At 40.2% G+C, this 22,576-nt stretch overlaps 1 protein-coding gene across 1 annotated transcript in view; it reads right to left on the bottom strand.

Moving 5' to 3' along the window:
- Positions 1-22,576, bottom strand: part of LOC126474155 (juvenile hormone esterase-like) — a 174,524-nt gene that overhangs the window by 42,751 nt on the left and 109,197 nt on the right. The window contains exon 8 of the mRNA XM_050101611.1: positions 7,371-7,512. Within this exon, the coding sequence (XP_049957568.1) occupies positions 7,371-7,512 (142 nt within the window). The remainder of the gene's footprint in view (positions 1-7,370; positions 7,513-22,576) is intronic.

Below are 22,576 nucleotides of genomic sequence, written 5' to 3'. Positions count from 1 at the left end.
GTATGATGAGATGAAAGAAATTATTCAGATAGTGAAGGCAGACGAAAATTTAATAGTCATGGGTGACTGGAATTCGGCAATAGGAAAAGGGAGAGAAGGAAACGCAGTAGTTGAATATGGATTAGGGGTAGGGAATGAAAGAGGAAGCTGCCTGGTAGAATTTTGCACAGAACGTAACTTAATCATAGCTAACACTTGCTTTAAGAATCATGAAAGAAGGTTGTATACGTGGAAGAGGCCTGGAGACACTGGAAGATTTCGGGTAGATTATATAATGGTAAGACAGAGATTAAGGAACCAGGTTTTAAATTGTAAGACATTTCCAGGGGCAGACGTGGACTCTGACCACAATCTATTGGTTATGAACTGTAGATTAAAACTGAAGAAACTGCAAAAATGTGGGAATTTAAGGAGATGGGACCTGGATAAATTGACTAAATTAGAGGTTGTACAGAGTTTCAGGAGAGCATAAGGGAACAATTGACAGGAATGGGGGAAAGAAATACAGTAGAAGGATGGGTAGCTTTGAGGAATGAAGTAGTGAAGCAGCAGAGGATCAAGTAGGTAAAAAGACGAGGGCTAGTAAAAATCCTTGGGTAACAGAAGAAATATTGAATTTAATTGATGAAAGGAGAAAATATAAAAATGCAGTAAATGAAGCAAGCAAAAAGGAATACAAACATCTAAAAAATGAGATCGACAGGAAGTGCAAAATGGCTAAGCAGGGATAGCTAGAGGACAAATGTAAGGATGTAGAGGTTTATCTCAATAAGGGTAAGATAGGTACTGCCTACAGGAAAATTAAAGAGACCTTTGGAAAAAGAGAACCACTTGTATGAATATCAAGAGCTCAGATGGAGACCCAGTTCTAAGCAAAGAATAGAAAGCAGAAAGGTGGAAGGAGTATATAGAGGGTTTATACAAGGGCGATGTACTTGAGGACAATATTATGGAAATGGAAGAGGATGTAGATGAAGATGAAATGGGAGATAAGATACTGCGTGAAGAGTTTGACAGAGCACTGAAAGACCTGAGTCGAAACAAGGCCCAGGGAGTAGACAACATTCCATTAGAACTACTGACAGCCTTGGGAGAGCCAGTCCTGACAAAACTCTACCATCTGGTGTGCAAGATATATGAGACAGGCGAAATACCCTCAGACTTCAAGAAGAATATAATAATTCCAATCCCAAAGAGAGCAGGTGTTGACAGATGTGAAAATTACCGAACTTTCAGTTTAATAAGTCACAGCTGCAAAATACTAACGCGAATTCTTTACAGACAAATGGAAGAACTGGTAGAAGCCGACCTCAGGGAAGTTTAGTTTGGATTCCATTGAAATATTGGAACACGTGAGGCAACAATGACCCTACGACTTATCTTAGAAGCTAGATTAAGGAAAGGCAAACCTACGTTTCTAGCATTTGTAGACTTAGAGAAAGCTTTTGACAATGTTGACTGGAATACTCTCTTTCAAATTCTGAAGGTGGCAGGGGTAAAATATAGGGAGCGAAAGGCTATTTACAATTTGTACAGAAACCAGATGGCAGTTATAAGAGTAGAGGGACATGAAAGGGAAGCAGTGGTTGGGAAGGGAGTGAGACACGGTTGTAGCCTCTCCCCGATGTAATTCAATCTGTATATTGAGCAAGCAGTGAAGGAAGAGATGTCTTGTGACACTTAACCAACTCTGGTTGACGAAAATGACGGAAAACATTCAAAGAAGGCCAAAAGAACAGCGCGCATCCTCACGAATTCGTTTAGTCAGCGGGAGATCGTCACAGAGGATATTTTTTCCTTTTTTTGTTTTTTTAAAATATTTTTCTGACTTCCAACTTACGTCCTCAATTATTTACTGGCTGTATTCCAATTCAAATCTCTGCTTTCCCCTACAGCTTAAAGCCTCTACAGTTCAAGTACCACGGATGGTATTGCCTGATGCCTAAAGTCATGTCCTGTCATCCTGTCCCTTCTTCTTGTTCTCCATAAGGTCCTTTTTTCGCCGACACTGCGAAGAACATACTTATTTCTCATCTTATCAGTCCAGCTGATTTTCAACATTCTTGTGCAACACCACGTCACAAACGCTCCGTTTCCCTTCTGTTCCGTTATCCCCACAGCCCATATTTCTCTACCATACAATGCTTTGTTAGAAACGTAAATGCTCATAAATTTCTTCCTCAGATTAAGGCGTGTTTGATACTAGTAAACTTCTGTTGCTTCCAAGTTCTTACATGGAGAAGAAATAAAAACTTTGAGGTTCGCTGATGACATTGTATTTCTGTCAGAGACAACAAAGGATTTGGAACAGTTGAACGGAATGGATAGTGTCTTGAAAGAAGGATATAAGATAAACATTAACAAAAGCAGAACGAGGATAATGGAATGTAGTCGGATTAAGTCGGGTGATGCTGCGGGAATTAGATTAGGAAATGAGACACTTAAAGTAGTAAAGGAGTTTTGCTATTTGGGGAGCAAAATAACTGATTATGGTCGAAGTAGAGAGGATATAAAATGTAGATTGGCAATGGCAAGGAAAGTGTTTCTGAAGAAGAGAAATTTGTTAACATCGAGTATAGATTTAAGTGTCAGGAAGTCGTTTCTGATAGTATTTGTATGGAGTATAGCCATGTATGGAAGTGAAGCATGGACGATAAATAGTTTGGACAAGAAGAGAATAGAAGCTTTTGAAATGTGGTGCTACAAAAGAATGCTGAAGATTAGATGGGTAGATCACATAACTAATGAGGAGGTGTTGAACAGAATTGGGGAGAAAAGGAGTTTGTGGCACAACTTAACTATAAGAATGGGTCTGTTGGTAGGACATGTTCTGAGGCATCAAGAGATCACCAATTTAGTATTGGAGGGCAGCGTGGAGGGTAAAAATCGTAGAGGGAGACCAAGAGATGAATACACTAAGCAGATTCAGAGGTATGTAGGTTGCAGTAGGTACTGGGAGATGAAGAAGCTTGCACAGGATAGAATAGCATGGAGAGGTGCATCAAACCAGTCTTAGGACTGAAGAATACAACAACAACATAAAACGCCTGACACACAGCCAAGTAAAATTTGAAACTAAACTGAAAACGTTCCTCTTTCTTAACTCCTCCTATTCCGCGGAAGATTAACTAGTACTGAACGTGTAAATGGAGATGGGTAAGAATTACACACTAACATCTGTCTGTCTTTGATAAAAAACGCAAAAACTAATAAACGATCAGCGTGGAGGCATTTTATAAACAAAAAATTATGCCAGTATATAGTGACTGAAAAGCTGACAGAGTTGTTGGCGAGAAATATTGCGGAAAAAGAAGCAAACAGGCTACTGTTGGAAAGGTAGGTCTGCATCTTATACAGTTTAGGCTATCATTACTAAAAAGTTACCCACTTACATGTTAAACTAAAATATCCATTTTAACGGATCTAACGCGTTTGAGGACATTCCCTTAATCATATTTATAGCATTCCATTATGCTGGAAGATGATTAAAAAATTATATCGTTCTTTTACCCTGTGAGTTGCTACTATTGGCCAAACACTGAATGATTCATCATAAGTAAGATTTCCAATTGAGAAGATGGGTAAATTACAGTGAGACTAATGCGCTGACAATCTAATAAAACAAGAACTCTATTCTCCATACAGATATTGCTGTACGCAGTTCTGTTTCTTTGACATTTCAAGAATCATTCACTTTTGCGACATGCTTCCTTCTTTCCTCACTGCACACGCTTATTGGCTAGCAAAGAACATGCGAACGTGAACACTAAAAATATTTTGCATACGAGTTGAAAGCCGAAAATGTAACAAACAAGAAGCAGTACCGATATCAGTAAGCAAGCAAGCATTGGTTTCGGAGTTCCAGTTTTATTTTCTATCGATTAAAATACAGTAAAAGTGAAATTAAATAGATTACGAAAGCAAGCTTTTCGCATCACCTCCTTCTGTTCCAGGTTATTCGAAATATAGCAGCACAAAACAAGTTAATGAAGCCAAATGTGTTGTATTACTAGAGCAAATACACACTCAAGAACAGAAATACGTTCGAAACTGCCTTCCTGACACTATTTTATTCATATAAGCTCTATAATTTGTAGTATTTAAAACATGTAACGCCCACGTGACAGAAATAATAAACAAGATGCAACCGTAAACAGTAGTCTGCTAGTGTTTCGGGCTACTTAAAATGGCGGCAGGCCCCGCTCAATCTGGCATCAAAACAACGTACAGTCTGTAGTGCCACCTCCCTTCTTTTTTTACCTCCACACCCAAGGTAGGCCGGCCGAAGTGGCCGTGCGGTTAAAGGCGCTGCAGTCTGGAACCGCAAGACCGCTACGGTCGCAGGTTCGAATCCTGCCTCGGGCATGGATGTTTGTGATGTCCTTAGGTTTAACTAGTTCTAAGTTCTAGGGGACTAATGACCTCAGCAGTTGAGTCCCATAGTGCTCAGAGCCATTTGAACCATTTGAACCCAAGGTAGTATTATGGGCCCTTTGTTTTTCTTATCTACATAAACGATTTGGGAGACAATCACAGCAGCCGTCTTAGATTGTTTGCAGATGACGCTGTCGTTTATCGACTAGTAAAGCGTTCAGAAGATCAAAAAACAAAAAATTGCAAAATGATTTAGAGAAGATATCTGTATGGGGCGAAAATTGGCAGTTGACCGATTTCGAAAAGTGTGAGGTCATTCACATTATTGCTAAGAGGAATCCGTTAAACATCGGTATCGCGATAAACAAGTCAAATGTGAAGGCCGTAAATTCAACAAAATGTTGAATGAGTCAAATCTGAAGGCCGTAAATTCAACGGAATGCCTAGGAATTACAATTACTAACAATTCAAATTGGAAGTAACACATAGAAATTGTTATCGGAACACTAACCAAAGACCGAATATGTAACAGATCTACTAAAGAGACTACCTACTACACGACGCATGACCGTCCTGTTTTAGAATACTGCTGCGCAGTTTGGGATCCTTACCAGACAGGATTTACGGAGTACATCGAAAAAGTTCAAAGAAGGGCAGCGTGTTTTGAATTATAGCGAAATAGAGGAGAGAGTGTCACTGGAATGATATAGGATTTGGGGTGGACATCATCAAAACAAAGGCGTTTTTCGTTGCGGAGGAATCTTCTCACGAAATTTCAATCACTTTCTCCTCCGAATGCGAAAATACTTTGTTGACGCCGACCTACATAGGAGAAACTATCACCATAATAAAATGAGGGAAATGAGAGCTCGCACGGAAAGATATAGGTTCTTTCCGCGTGCTGTTCGAGATTGGAATAATAGAGAACTGTGAAGGTGGTTCGATTAACCCTCTGCCAGGCACTTAAACGTCATTTACAGAGTACCCTTGTAGATGCAGATGTATTTCCACTGTAAAAAATACATATTTGGACTGAGACGTCAACTGCTCTATAACACTAGTTAAACGCAGAATCTTTTATACATTTTGGAATGCGTAACTGCTGTAACTAAGAGTTGGGATTAATTAACTGAAATAATTTAAGACAAAGTGCAACGTTGTTATTATCTGAGTAACGAGTTACGAGGTGTCAGTTTTACACGGTAGCATACGACTGTCAAGTCAAATTTTCGTTAATAGTAATTTGTACGATATATTTGTTTGTGATGTGTTGATGATCTCTATAATTATTTATGAGCTTAACTCAAAAAGATCCGTGGGATCGTGATATTATAATGGAAAGCTTATTTACCAATTCGATCAGGGACACGAGTGCTGATTGTTTTCGGAATTGCTCCTACAGTGTTTCAAAGAAATTTTATCTTCAGAGAGGTTAAATTGAGATCTACGGCGCCTCTCCATGAATTATTACCAATTTATCGCATCTATATTTTTTTTCGATTTCCTCACGTCGGGGTTGGAGTGACGTCTGAAAGTGTCATCAGGGCTAGATACGTGGACACTCGCAGGCGGCAATTCCGGCACAATGCACTTTGCTAACAAGGTCTACTCAAAAAATCTTAAACAACAGAATAACAGCTCCATTGAGGCACTTCTTCAAGGAGATCAAATTCGATTTAGAAAAGAACGTTCGTGTTGTGTCAGTAATTCTACAACAAAAGGATTCATAGAAAACAAAGAGAATTTAATCTTGAAACTCATACTGCCTCTCTAAATTTAGAAAAAACTTTCGATAGTCTTGATAGCAATAATGAGACAGTAGCTACTCACCATGCAAGGGTTATCAAAAGCTTATATCTTGGAATAAAAATATTATAAATACAGGGGAGGAAAGGACGTGTAAGACAAAAATTAATTAGGGAATGATACAAAGGTGTTCTCTTTCATCCACTCTTTTTAACATCTGACTACCTTCTTAAAAATCAGAATTCAGGCGGTTATCCTGGAATTAAACTACGTAAACATACGTAAGTCCAATTGCAGATGATAAAGAGTACAAACAAGTGAAGGTGACTTCTAAACAGCAATATATCAATCAAACAAAATATGTACATAACATGATTTTAAAATTTCATTACATAAGATTAGAGTTGTGATCTTTCAAAGTAAATACCCACTGTGGTCGAAAATAGAAATGAACAACAAAATAACTGAACAGGTGATTAAAAAATCTGAAATTATCAGTGTGTTGACAAAATGAATAAAAAATGGAACAATAAAGAGGACAAAAAAACCGAAAAAATACAGAAATTAATCTGTATGAAAGTATGGCGATACCATTAACGTTGCGTGGAAGTGAGAGTTGGATAAATAAAGCGAAGGAAGACAGAAAAATGCAAGCAGCAGATATGGGGCTCATATGGAGGGTGATGGGCTGCATAAGAAAAGATTTAATGCAAAATAAAGAATTAAGTGAGTACAGAAATAGGTGGAAACAACATGTATAAGCATAATGAGAGAAGAAAGACTATGAAAGAGAGTCCAAAACTGCAAGCCGAAAGGAAGAAGAGACACAGGCTGACCAGGGAAACGAACGACAGAAATATTGTGAAGACGAAAGAGGTAGACGCCTAATCCCTATATTAACAAGCTGCATTACTTTCTTAAATCTAATTTGTACAGGATAAAAGTTTTCACAATTTTGTATCTCTATTTACATTCAGAAGGATGTAGGTTGCAGTAGCTACTCGGAGATGAAGAGGCTTGCTTAGGATAGAGTAGCTTGGAGAGCTGCATCAAACCAGCCTTTGGATTGAAGACCACAACAACAACGTATTTACATTTAACAATATTTCTCGATATACTAATAGCAATTGAACCAAACAAAAATTTACAGCCCATTCTACACAAATATGATGAAAGTCGAAATATACCACATAATAATCATTTGTCATTACATTAATTGCAGAATATGTGAGACTCTAATCTTGTCTTACCTGAGATTTCGTCGCTTCCAGCTAAATCTGTGAAACTGTACTTCCCCTTATACGAAAACAAGTAGAAATACACTGGCGCTCTTTCTTTGTATCTCCCGACAGCGTCGACTGCGGGCCAGATGAAAACGGAATCTGAGAAAAACTAGGACAAAAAATGCCATTAGACACAACGTTAATTAAAGAAATGATAATACTAATATTTGATAACATGGAGAATGCGGTGCCGCATTAGTGACCCGAAAAGTGTTTGTGCTGAGCAGATCAAGGTGGAAAAAGGTGTCACATAAAGCAGAACAAAAGACAAGAACAGCGTTTAAAATGCAGCATGTAAAGGCGTTATATCGACGAAGACTTCGTTACGTCAGTTGTAGATACGTGAAAGTCTTATGCGTGTATTAGCATAAATAAAGCTGTACAAAATGTAAGAAGTTGCTGTATTTTTTCTAATAATGAGTTTTTGTATTTAGTTGAAGAGTACGACTAAATGGATAAAACAATAAGCAGTCGGGTAAATACAGCCTGAAGCACTTTGGGTCACAAGGATGCCTGAAAAGAAAACGTTTACGGCAAAACGAGTGAATTGGGTAAGGAATTACTGAAGTACATAATAGAAATGAAAATTAAATGAAGAAGAGCGGAATATATGTCAAGGCAGATGTACCTCAGTTTGTTACGAGGGTCGTTCAATAAGTAATGGAACACTTTTTTCTCGGTAGAATTCGGTTGAGAAGCTACGGAATTTGTTACGGGAAAATGAGGAATGTTCCCGCTTCAGCCCCTACAGTTTCACGAAATTCTGATAGGTGGCGACGATGTAAGTAGCTTTCAAAATGGCGTCTGTAACGGAGGTGCGTTCCAAGCAGAGAGCTGTCATTGAGTTTCTTTTAGAGGAAAACCAAAGCACCGCAGATATTCATAGGCTCTTGCTGAACGTCTACTTAGATCTGGCAGCGAACAAAAACAAAATTCTGTTCGATGTCCTCCTTCATGGTGCAACGATCATCTCTGAAATGTATTGTGCCACCCTCAGGAAACTGAGAAATGACTTCAACATGTTCGTCATCATAAAAACGCAAACTAAGTTCTTTGGCATGACGAAGCAAGGCTTCACACAAGTCTGCGCACCAGTGAGTAGCTCAGAAAACGTCCTTGGACTCTTCTTCCTTTTACACCCTACAGCCGTATCTCGCATCTTCCCAAGTCCATCTATTTGGTCCAATGAAAGTTGCACTCTCCAGGAGGCAGTACTTGGATGATGGACAGGTTATTGATGCAGGTTCCGACATCTACCATTAATGGTTTCATGGGGGTATAGAGGCCTTCCCAGTAAAATGGCGTTTAAGGCCGTCGCATTGAATGGAGATAATGTTGAAAAATAGGATTTTGTAGCCGATATATTGGGGAATAATACAAGTACTGGAATCCTGAATAAAACCAAACTGCTTTCAAAAAAGAAATGTATTGCATTACGTATTGAACGCCTCTCGTACATGTTCCACAGATCATTTTAAAGACTGTTTCATCGAAACTGTGTGGAACGAGTCGGTTTGCGGGATATATATACATGATTAATTAATGAACACGTTATTATTGTAGTCTTGCTCATGCGTCTACACTTAAAAACAAAGACTTTTTTTAAAAAAAACCTACCTATCAGTTTTGAAGCATAAATTCGTCAGTGGAGTAAAAGGAGATGTTCAGAAGAAAAGGTTTTACAATTTCCTTTGCTACCTCTCATGATATTGGGGCAATGATAAAAAATTTTTGCTGCTTCATACTGAACTCCTTATTAAGCCACTGACAGCTTTAATTATGGGTAGTAAAAGTCGTTTTTCCCTCTAGTGTTATAGGTACGGACTTCACTGTTCATCTCAAATCGAGAAGAATTATTTATAACGAATACCCTTGGCGGATACATGTCTTATGACGGCCCAGAAAAAATTCCTGCCTCTTTGAAGATGTACCTACATGAAGTCCGTGGATGAACACCACTGCTCGCTTTTGTGTAATCAATGCTATCTTTATATGTGATGAGTTACCCCTGAAAAATATTCCATTAGACATTACTGAGTAGAAATACGCAAAATACGTCAAGAGGCTGATTCATTTGTTTCCAAACTTAGCAGTTATACTAAGAGTGAAAGTAGCTGAACTGTTTGAGAAGCTCAGTATCATGCTTCTTCCAGGTCAAGTTTTCATCAATAAGTACGCCCAAAGGTTTGGAGAATTCAACCCTATTTACTGACTCTTGCTCACATACTACATCAGTTGTTCGTATTAATTTATTTGTTGTACAGAAATCAATACAGTGTGGGTCCTCAATATTTTAGGACAGTCCATTTTCTGAGAACCACTTTATAACTCTTACGAAAATACCATTTATCATCCCTTCTACTGCTTTGTCTCTAATGTATTTACTATAACACTAGTATCGTCTACAAAAAGTAGCAATTCTGCTTGTTGAATATTAAGTGGAAGTTCATTTATATATACAAAAGGAAAGGGAAGTGTCCATAATTGAACCCTGTGGGACACCCTTTGTGATATTTTCCCTCCCACGCACAAAAATTTTCTACACTTCCAAAGTTTTTTGAATAATTCAGCACAATCTTTGCATTCTGTTTGTTAAGTATGTTTCAAACAAGCTGTGCGTAAAGTCAGTGTGATCATGTAAGAAAAGATAAGTTCTTTTCTCGTTCGTAAGAGACAAGGAAAGTCAGAGATGATCTAATGGAAGCTAATTAGATGGGATTACAAAGCATGCTGGGATGAGATGGATACGTATTTCTGATTGATGATTACGATTATCGCTTCTAGGCATATCTGAATTGGAACGCTATATGTAGGCGAACGCTTCATATAATCAGCTTGGGTCTTATACTGCTAAACTATTGATTACTATAATACGCAGCGGTACTGAAAGGACAGTTGAGGAGACATTGAGCAAAGATCAATAAGAACATAACGACTGCCAATGATCCAGCTGCCAAATCAATAACAATAGTAACAGGGCTGTCACCACGACCTCCTCCATGAGATAGTAAGGGTTGTGTTACAAACCGTTTTCAATTTTTTTTCACGTATACACATCAAATCAGTGATACACGATGGTGTTCAAAAGAAGTAAGTAACGATGAAAATCGAGTAATGAATCTATAACTAACACGAAAACAGTGACATTTTCCAAAAGTGTAACAGAAAGACTTGCAACGACTTCTGAGCACAGCCCTGTCAGCTTTCTGAGTGAAGTGGGTAAACCGAAAAACATTGAGCAACGCTTTATTCGAGATTGTATTCGTATTGTGGATGGACTTGTTATCTCTTTCAGTGTTGCTGGCTGGATAACTCCACAAGGACGTGATAAAGACTCCCGTTGAAGGGTTTACTAACATGTGAAGAGGTAGTTCTCAAAAAACTGTGAGTTGAGGGCAGGGCTCAAGATTGTGAAAAGGTCACAGCAGCTCAGTGTCAGAGCTATAAGTTACAAACGATGTTTTAATCAGCATATTCTTTCCAGCAAGTTATATTATCGCTATCAGTAATATAAGACCCTTGGGTTCGAGGCAAATGGTCTACCAATGAACGCATACAGTCGAACGCCATCCAAAATCCCATACCGTTTGCCACCCATTCTCCAAAGCTACGCATTCTGACACAATACTCCACCTCTTTCCTCAAAGCAGTATTTACTCGTTCTATGCCTATCTAGTTCAAATTTTTCCAGTTTAAGTCCAGGCACTTGTAGTGGAGTGCAGTAAGCGCACCGCACTATCAGTTAGTGTTAAAATACCATAACCACATTCACTAGCAAGATTTCTGTTCTTGATCAAAGTAAGGAATCATTTCAAGACATGTTGAATTGCATGAATAGTTGTAAGACATCGTGGTCTCCTGACCTTTATTGCTTACATATTCCACCCTCACAATCATATTCCCCACATCAAGATGCTTCATTCGAACCCAAACTCGATAACATAAAGTCAATGTTGTATGAATTCATGTAAACAATATGCAAATAACAAATAAATCGCAAGTGCGCAATGAGGTTGAAATACTCGAGGCTCGCATACACAGACACATTCAAGACATGACAGTCACAAAAGAAATAGTTCGGGAGAGGCAAACCATATGCCAGGAGGCTGGTCCCTTCAGAGGACGAGTCAACCTATCTACATCAGCCAGTGACTGCCCGCAGAGCAGACAGCGTTTGCCCGAGTGAAAGGGAGAATGACCCCATGTTTGGCTTAAAAGCAAATTCCGCTACATTGTGTGGGAGTGCCCAGCCTACGCATTCTTTACAAACATAGCACGCAGTTTCAGAGGTTTTCACAGGGAGACAGAAAACGCCAAACGCCGATGCTACAGATTTCCGGATAGGTCGCCTTAAATGAAACGTCATTCTCCCGTTTTAGAAGAGCAATGCTCATTGGCAGATGATATTCCTGATGCCTTGAGCTGAACGAGTAATGGAAGAGACCAAAAGATATACCCCTTCACGTCTGGCGTGGAGAGGAGCCATTCCATTGTCGCTCTTGGAGCCAGAACACGTAACGAGAGTGTGTGTGCTCATACGTGTACTCAAAGAGCAAGGAACAAGTCTCTCCTCAGTACTTCACTGGGAGAGCACCTCTGTCGAGAGTGAATTGGAGTGCGGCTCTATATTGAGTCCTTGTGATTAAGCGTTGTCCACTGTGTTGGCCGCCACACTTATTGTACGGTGTGAACGGACAGAGTTATAATTAAATGCCTGCGAGCGAATTTTTGAGTGGCATCGCAATGGATTGGTTATCTGACAAGTGTAACACGCCAATAGTTAGACTAGGGGCGAATAGGAATCCTCAACTTCATCAAGGCATAGGGAGAGTTTGATTGGCGAAGGTCAATCCAGACACAACGAGAGTTATCTTATTTGTCAGCAGCGAGCGGCACATACAGCAGTCATCACAGCTTATGGTATTGTGTGCTACAGCTCTTGCAAGCCCCATGTTTCCTCCACAACAGAACACTTCACTGCATTTGACACATGACAGCCTCGACCATACCTAGCAACATTCTAATGGATAATTATTCAAGTTGAGTAGGCACGGCTCTCAGCCATTCTGCCAAGTCAATAACAGTCTTGAACTTTGTATAGAAATTTCATTAGCGAATCCTATCCTCAAGAAGTAACTTCACATTCCAAAAAGAACCCAGAAATAACTTGTTCAGTTCATAACTAAAAGTGGCATTGTGATTTCTCAGAATATTTGCAAAAAAAATAATAATTTTCGTTAGTTTTATGTTTTCCTTACACTAACTAGCCCTACTCCAGTACCCAAGTATCCCACTAGTTACGTAAGAAATTTTGTGAATTTTTGTGTCATTTCCTTACAGTGGACGACTCCAGAAGATATTTATTGCTGAAAGTTTTTCAGGCATTTCTCTTTAGAACGTCAGGAGCATCTGTCTGACTTCTGTAGTAGTGTTGGGGTGGAAATTGCATCTTCCAGGAGCCACAGGGTAAAGGGTACATCTCATATTAATCCGTTGCACAGAATGACAGAATAGCACCCACACGTTCACCACAGAAAATGGCGACCCTGTCAGGATAGGTAAAATAGGTAAGCTACCAGGATAGGGAAGTGTCAGGATAGTTAGGTACGGCAGGTCGCAGCAGTAGCACTTTGAAGAACTTTCTTGTTGTTGTTGTGGTCTTCAGTCCTGAGTCTGGTTTGATGCAGCTCTCCATGCTACTACAGTAAAGCTGCATGCCCTCGGGAAAAATTACAGCTGTAGTTTCCCCTTGCTTTCAGCCGTTCACAGTACCAGAACAGCAAAGCCATTTTGGTTAGTGTTACAAGGCCAGATCAGTCAATCATCCAGACTGTTGCCCCTGCAACTACTGAAGAGGTTGCTGCCCCTCTTCAGGAACCACACGTTTGTCTGGCCTCTCAACAGATATCCCTCAGCTGTGGTTGCACCTACGGTACAGCTATCTGTATCGTTGAGGCACGCAAGCCTCCCCACCAACGGCAAGGTCCATGGAGCAATAATATGAAGAATAACAATTCTATAATTGATTTGTGCAGCCTATTACTACGTAATCTAAAACATGGTTCATGGGGAGGAGAATTCATGGGGAGGAGAACTTTCTTTCATGTATTAAATAGCTATTTGCATAGATTGAGATCAGAATAGATACACGTAGTGAAGAAAGCAGAATTGTAGGGAAAAGGGCGTGTGCTATTGTGTTAGAAAATGTTGCATTTTTTTACGATTTTTGTGTAGCTGTTAGGGCATAGGATTTTCAGGTGATAGGCACAGACGCAGAGTGATGCAGAGACGCAGTGTGACGCAGCATCATATAAGTTAGAATTAAGAAATAACATTTTTTCCCCTTTGCAAGCGCACAGGTGGAGATTGGAGACTGTAGAAGAGCAGACAGAACTTTAGCCGAGAAGTCACGATGTTGTTGTTGTTGTTGTTGTGGTGTGTTGCAAGAATCTCCAAATTAACGAGAGCACAAGCCAAAAGGTTACTTGAGAGACAGCAGATAGACAAGATGCGGGAGAATCAACCAGATAGACAGCAAGTAAACGAGCTTATTGAGAATAGGACAGAAGGTGAACCTGAGAATAGGACAGACGGTGAATCAGAGAATAGGACAGTCAGGGAGCTGCAGAATCAGCAGGCTCAGTTAGACTGGGATAAAATTGAGACAGATCAGACAGATGGGACTCGAAGGGACGAGAACATCGAATTTCCAGAATATGAAATTCCAGGTGGGGCACATTCTGAGCCAGAAATAGACAGCCCATGTAGGAAATGGCAATGATTAGAAGCGAAACGAGCACAGGAAACTCGTTTATTTGCCGCATACTCAGGGACAGAAAACGCGTCAATACAGGCAATGAATCGGCAGTTAGCTAACGTTCAAAGAGAAGTAGACAGTGAGGAAGATGGGGAACATTTAGAATACGTCGAACCTAACGTACACATTCTAAATATGCCCCAACAACAGACACACAATTTTGAGGAGTTACGAGCACCACGAAAAGATTCCGTAACAGAAGCAACTGTCCTTGTAAACACAAGACGTACACAACAGAGAGGGCAGAAATGCGTAGTTGTTTGCGCCACGTAATGGTTCAATGACAAACGCAACTAGTCCTCAACACAGACAGCACGCGTTATTGCAGTTATCAAACTTAGAAACGCCACAGCGTAGCCCAGTAAACGACGTAACTGAACGAGTAGAAAACATTAGATCGAAAATAGATAGTTCAGCAGAACGTAGTGTTACAGGACAGGACGCGATCATAGAGATGTTACAAAAAATGAACGCTTGTGTGACGAATCAGGATATTAATACATAGATAATGAAACAGAATACACAGATGACAAAACAGTATCAGGAATAGAAAAAGAATAATCAGGCTATTAAGACACAGATCCAACAGGCCAAAATCCAGATGGAAGAAGGGATCGCCAGAATTGATAGTCAGATCACTCAGATAAACAAAGACGCGAAAGAATCTAGAGAAAGAATTCAGGTACTAACACAAGGTCAGCAGACATTACGCACTGACATGGACAAGGTCCAATTGGACATCGTAAACGTTGACAAAAAGGTGGAACGTTTTATAAAAAAATGTGGTGTCACCGCCAGACACCACACTTGCTAGGTGGTAGCCTTTAAATCGGCCGCGGTCCGTTAGTATACGTCGTACCCGCGTGTCGCCATTTTCAGTGATTGCAGACCGAGCGCCACCACACGGCAGGTCTAGAGAGACGTCCTGGCACTCGCCCCAGTTGTACAGCCGACTTAGCCAGAGATGGATCACTGACAACTACGCTGTCATTTGCCGAGACGATAGTTAGCATAGCCAACAGCTACGTACTTTATTTGCTAGACTCAAATCCTTTAACTGTTCCAGACCTCACGCCAATCTGCGTGAGCTTAAAAGCGTGCATTTCGGCCTCCTCTAGCAACACGGTGTTGGCTCTTCTGCCAACACTTCATAAAAAGCCACTCGAACAGCAATATAAATTTCGGAAGAACAAGCAATTCAAAGCAAGGTCGCAAAGATTGCACTGAAAAAATGTGTTCAGCGGATCAATAAAATAGAACTTAAAAACAAAAATCAATTTGAAAACTTCGAACAGAGCTGATACAAACTACCGAAGAAAAGATCGAGACCGATTACACCTGTAGCGAAACAACTGACGCGTCAAGCATTAATTCAGTACACGAACACGCGCCATCTAAGAAAGTTCAAGTAGAACCAAGGGTAGACGTAACACTCGCGCAGAAATCGAAACAGAAAACCCCGATTAAAATAATACATGACATGCCACAGGACCAAGCACAGTATCTAGAAAAACGGAACACATACATTCAGCCGATAACAATCGAAAGGCAGGCAACTGAACCAGTGAATCCAATGACACAACATAATAGCAGCACAGGTACTATATCCCGAACGACGAGAGTAGAAACACACGAACAACACATTTGTTCACCAATGATACGATATGACGAGGATATGAGTCAGGAAATTGAGAATAGGCAGACAGGCAGTAGATTACCAGAGAATAAACACGACGACACAAGCAGTGGCAGATTATTTGAGTCCATGAATCAGCCACAAACCGATTTTATGAGTAGATATGATACAGACCACTTCCTTACAGTTAGAAAATTTCAACATTTCAAGGAAGAAGGGGGTAGCTAGCATGCACGCACATTCATCGATCAGTTTCAAGTAGGCTTACCAAAGCACTGGAGCGTAGCTCACAAACTTCATTTGTGCACACATGTCAGGGACAGTAGCAGAGGTGATGCAAAAGATCACGGCTACAGTTCAGAACAGCATTTCTCGAAAGATATTGGTCTAAGGAGGCGCAAAACAAAATTAAATACGAGTTACTTCGCATGACACCATATGAAAACTCAGGAGAGAAAAGCGTGGTAAAATTCTTTGATACAATGGACAAAAAGAATCAACGCCTAGACAAACCATACAGTAACAGAGAGCTGATACGTCTATATAGAATGAAGTTACCGGTAAAGTATCAACAGGCGACAGCAGGAAAAAATGAAAATACCAAAGAATTCAAAGAGGTTTAAAAGGAACTTGAATTTCTGTTTAAAGAAGACGAGGTGAAAGAAAAAAGAAAAGAAAGGGAGCAGCAAAAGGAGAGGACTAGGAACGAATATTCCAATAATAATAATTGTAATCCTAACACCAATAATTTCAGGCAATTTAACAGACAAGGACAGTGGTGCAATGGAGACAATTGGCATAGAAACGATAACCAGAACAATTGGTATAGAAATAGGAACGGTAATGGACTCTCATACAGTGACGGATATGGGTTTAGGAATCAAAATGCCAACGGTCAAGAGGTCACGATGTTAGAAACAGCAACTGGCGAGACCAGGGCGCGAATAATTACCGAGGAAATTATGGTCCACAGAGACAAGAACAACACGCAAACGGAAACCAGAAGTAGAACTTAGGCCACCAAATCCTGAAAAACCTAAAGATTGACGGGAAAATCCGGAAGAGGTTAGGCAAACTGACGTCAATTCATTAAAACAATCAAAAAAGGACATTCATGTTTTGGAAGTAGCTAGATCAAAATTAGAAAACAACTGAAAATAGCCAAAAGTCAGACAAACAGGGACTTACGAAAATTTCCGATAAAGAGTCAGCACCAGATACACTTGAATTACGCTACATAGCCTGGGAAAACAGCATAGAATGGGAAAATTCTGAAAGCGAGGATGAACTGCCACCCCTTCCAAGTATTAAAGAATTGTTAACCGGACTTAGCAATATACTTGACGGAGAGGATACAGACATGTTGAGAAAGCACTTAGAGCAATAACAACAACATGAAGACTAACGCTACACTGGAAATGCAGGTTGCAACCAGGCTGGACTTCAGGATGACAACGTGCAGCACAGACATTTCATATGTCACGACACTACTACACAATGGAAAAGCATGGGGAGAATGATAATACGATGAGACGACAATGTAGATACAAAAAAATTACTAAGATCTACAAACTCATCAAGTAACATTTGGAAAGGCAGTCAGATCCTACAAATCCTATATCACTCCTACACTAAAATTCACATATTCCTAGCCCAAGAAGAACAGAAGAATGCGAGAAAGAAGAGAAGAACAGAAGATGCAAGATGAATAAGGGCAGAAGACAGCAAGATACCTTTCTCTCCTATCCTACAAAACAAATTGCTACAAACGTCTTCCCATGAACTTTGAGGCATGGCAACTACTACAACAAACTCTCCAAAAATAAACCTTAAATCGTCAAACAATTACAAGCGAACGGCAAACGGAATATTAAGTAGTACCAACCAACATTATCTAGAAATAGATTCGGCAAAATGAACAGTATTCTCCCTACCACATCATCAAGTTGCCATATCGAACCAGGTGTAAAGTACCATGACGTCACAGCACAATATTGGGTGACGATGGTCGGTAGTCAACTATAATCATCGAACTGCCATACCGTCCCAGGTGTGACAGCAAAGGAGTACCAAGACATCACTGTTTATGCAGTAAACCACAGCCATCATCATCGGTTAGAAGTACCACTCCATGATGACAATGTCAACAAGTGAGACCCGACATCACATGCTAGAGTGCTTCTCTCATGATTTGTGACACCCATACAAATGAATCGATGCCTTCCAATATTTCAGTGGGGATCGTCGAGCACAGAAACTGACGCAACACAAAACGAAAAGACTGATAAAATACTAATGTAGAGTTAAGAAAATGATATATTTGTAAAAATATTAATTTTCCTTTTTTTGCAAAGTAATTATTTTATTATATATGTAAAGCCCATAATGTGATAGAGACCTTAAAATATTATGTAAAGAAAATTAATTAGTATAAGTAGATAATCTCAAAAATCCCTGTAAAGCCAAGTTAGTTATTTATATAAAAAAGGGTTTGGTTAATCATAGGTTGAAAGAGGATAGAACAAAGAAAAAACACTCCTTCACTCTTAAAACAGTGACACAAAAAAAGTAAAAATAGTGCCTAAATAAATAAAACAAAGTCACACAACAGAGCTTTAGCGAACATTCACTCGAAGCTTAACTAAAGAAAAGATATAACCACACTAAAACATGATACACTGTACCATAACGAGTTTAGAAAAATTAATATTGTAAAAACAATTTTTGGAAATGAAAAAGAAAAACAGAGACACATACTGCCAACGACAAAGAATAACAACCTTCGTAAAGTCTATATTTGCCTAACAACAAAACATATATTGTAGAATTAAAAAATAGAAACAATAGCTATAAAGAAATCATTAGAAAAAATTGTTAAGAATGGTTGAGAAAAGTTTATTGCAAAATCTAAAAGAACAATTTTTGCCTGACTTTGTCAATGTTTTCCTCGGCATTGACAAACCCAAGACAAAAATTTTGTCAGAGGGAGGGAGGTATGTAAGACGTCATGGCCTCCTGATCTTCATTGCTTACATATTCCGCCCTCACACTCATATTCCCCACATCAAGACGCTTCATTCGAACCCAAACTCGATAAGATAAAGTCAATGTTGTATGAATTCATGTAAACAATATGCAAATAACAAGTAAATCGCAAGTGCGCAATGAGGTTGAAATACTCGAGGCTGGTGTACACACACACATTCAAGGCACAACGGTCACAAAAGCTTTTAGTTCGGGAGAGGCAGACAGAATGCCAGGAGGCCGGTCCCTTCAGAGGAAGAGTCAACCCATCTATGTTGGCCGGCGACCGCCCGTAGAGCAGACAGCATTTGCCCGAGTGAAAGGGATAACGACCCTGTGTTCGGCTTAAAAGAAAATTCCGCTGCATTGTGTGGAAGCGCCCAGCCCACGCATTCTTTACAAACATAGCATGCAGTTTCAGAGGTTTTCAAGGGAGACAGCAAATGCCAAACGTTAATGCTACAGATTTCTGGATTGGTCGCCTTAAACGAAACGTCATTCTCCCGTTTTAGAAGAGCAATGCTCATTGGCAGATGATATTCCTGACGCCTTGAGCTGAACGAGTAATGGAAGAGACCAAAAGATATACCCCTTCAGGTCTGGCATGGAGAGGGTCCATTCCTTTGTCGCTCTTCAAGCCAGAACACGTAACGAGAGCGTGTGTGCTCGAACGTGTACTCAAAGAGCAAGGAACAAGTCTCTCCTCAGTACTTCACTCGGAGAGCACCTCTGTCGAGAGCGAATCGGAGTGCGACTCTATATTGAGTCCTCGTGATTAAGCATTGTCCACTGTGTTGGCCGCCACACTTATTGTGCGGTGTGAATGGACAGAGTTATAGTTAAATGCCTGCGAACGAATTTTTGAGTGGCATCGCGGTGGACTGGTTATCTGAGCAGTGTACCAGTTTTATGTCTTCCTTACACTAACTAGCACTACTCCAGTACCCAAGTATCCCACTAGTTACGTAAGAAATTTTGTGAATTTTTGTGTCATTTCCTTACAGCAGACAACTCCAGAAGATAATTATTCCTGAAAGTTTTTCAGGCATTTCTCTTTAGAACGTTAGGAGCGTCTGTCTGACTTCTGTAGTAGTGTGGGGGTGGAAATTGCATCTTGCAGGAGCCACAGGGTAAAGGGTACATCTCAGATTAATCCTTTGCACAGAATGACAGAATAGCACAGATAGTGTACTGAGTGCAGAATAGGAATTTAACGTAAGCTGAAGAAACACCAAGCACTGAATGGTAGCAAAACCGATATGAGCGACAAACTTAACATTAAAATTGGGTACCAGTTAGTTTACAAGATGCTGGAATTCTGCTACCTTCTCAGTAAAACAAAGCCTGATAGACCTCAAAAGGAAGACATCAGAAGTAAACACAGACAATGAGTCATTCCTCGTCAATAGAGGACTACCGGAATCAGCTACAGCCCTTTATTTGAGGAACAAATTTATGAGAAGGTACATCTAGGTCACACAATTGTACTAAAGTGAATAATGGACCATGGTAGAGTCAGAAAACAAGAGACCTGAGGCGTTGCGGATGTGGTGCTTCAGAAGGGAGCTGAAAATCAAGTAGACTGTCAAGGTAAGAAATGAGAAGTTGCTACACAGAGGAAAATGTGGAAGACAGCCGGCCGGTGTGGCCATGCGGTTTTAGGCACTTCAGTCCGGAACCGTGCGACTGCTACAGTCTCAGGTTCGAATCCTGCCTCGGGCATGGGTGTGTGTGATGTCCTTAGGTTAGTTAGGTTTAAGTAGTTCTAAGTTCTAGGGGACTGATGACCTGAGATGTTAAGTCCCATAGTACTCAGAGCCATTTGAACCCATTTGTGGAAGACACTGACTAGATGAAGGTGCAAAATGAGATATTAGGAATGACTTCCGTGTTACAAGACACAGCCATGTGGGGAAAAAGCTGAAGAGGAAGAAGAATATAAAGGATTACCTCTAAAAAGACACCTGGAGACCTCGGGATAAGTGTTATTCTGAAATGAAGGGAATGGTACAAGAGAGAATCTTGTCATCCCTCACAAAAAAAATGCACAGCTACATTTAACCATTTCAATATTTTAAAACGCTTTTGTACCTTATAAAGGCTATCACTCAAGAACAGCAAATCAAACACTGGCCGCCGATCCTCGCATTTCAGGATATGGGGATATAATTTTTTTTAGAATTCCTAGGGGAAGCGGGCAATCCATCGCAATCGCTGTATAATTGAAAATGGATGGTCACTTGGTGGTTGTGAGGCCAACGGCCTTGCCACAATGGTGACACCGGTTCCCATCAGATCACCGAAGTTAAGCGCTGACAGCCTGCTTTAGCACTTGCGTGGGTGACTATCCAGCCTGCAGAGCGCTATTCGCAAGCGGGGTGCACCAGCCCTTGTTGGGCAAACTGAAGAGCTACTTGACTGAGAAGTAGCGGCTGCGATCTGTAAACGAACTTGCGGCCGGGAGAGCGGTGTGCTGACAAGATGCCCCTCCATATCCGCATCCAGTGACGCCTATGGGCTGAGTATGGCTCGGCGGCCGGGCGGTACCGCTGGGGCCTTCATGGACTGTTCGGGCGAATTTTAGTTTAGTTTATGGTGGTGGTGATGGTGGCGCTGGTGTATCGTTGTATGTGGACAGCCACAAACAACCTGACTGAAAACAAGCCACTTCGATGAGCATGCGATAATATTACACAATGATGTTGGTCAGCACCCAATGATTTTTTCGCATACTTACATGAACACAAAGAGCTCTGCTGCGACTTACCTCTGCTAACAAATGTATTACAAGGTATTTCCTGTCCGTATTGTCAGTTATCTGCTGGCAACCGTACTGACATAATTCTAGTAGACATCTCTAGGTCAGCAGGGTGTGATGATGTGCAGTATTCTTGAGAAACTTAGTTCTCCACACCGTATCGAGCTAGCCACCGGCGGTACATTAAACCCTAGTTTTTTTCTGAAAAAATCACTATTACAGAAGGAAATGTAAATTCACTAGCCCAGACGCGATTGTTTTAGAGATTATTGTCTTCTGAAACGATGACCAATAACACAATAAAGAGAGCTGAGATTACAAACTGTCTAGAAAAATAGCATCACCGAAAACAATACAATGTAAATGGCACCGAGAGAACATGCATGGTGTAAGTTCTGGTTTCCCTTGTTTTTAAAACTTGTAGATCACGTCAGTGCAAAGAAAAGGCTTCGGCACTGTAAGGTAAAACTCATCTTAAGGAAGCGCGACTAGCACACTTACTCAAACATAAAGTGTAAAAGAGAAATCAGCGCTTCGGTGGTTTTACTAGAGTCGATACGTCACTGAACTAAAATTAACTGTCTGACTTCACTATTCCTGCTTGAAACTGTTTTACTGTGAATTTCATATGTACTGACATAAGTATGTATTGGATTTTAACAGGAAACAATGATTAATCATTTTGCTTCTCTTGATTTTACTTTTACTCTTTTCTAAAGATAGTTTGAGGTCGTTCATTTTAGAGCCCGAGTGATTTCAATCAAGCACCAAGAGAGAATTGGTAATTGGCCAGGGAGGTCCGATACGATATATTTGGGAGAGGATTTCCAATTCCAGCATCGATCTTTCAAACAAAAGAAGTCTTCCGAAAATCTTAGCCAAAACCACTGGTTTGAAGGTATATTTCCTTATTTTTATTGTTTCTTGGACGATACAGA

The sequence above is a fragment of the Schistocerca serialis genome, chromosome 4 (genome assembly GCF_023864345.2).
Source record: "Schistocerca serialis cubense isolate TAMUIC-IGC-003099 chromosome 4, iqSchSeri2.2, whole genome shotgun sequence".
NCBI lineage: Eukaryota > Metazoa > Arthropoda > Insecta > Orthoptera > Acrididae > Schistocerca > Schistocerca serialis.
This window is presented reverse-complemented; position numbering and strand designations above follow the sequence as displayed.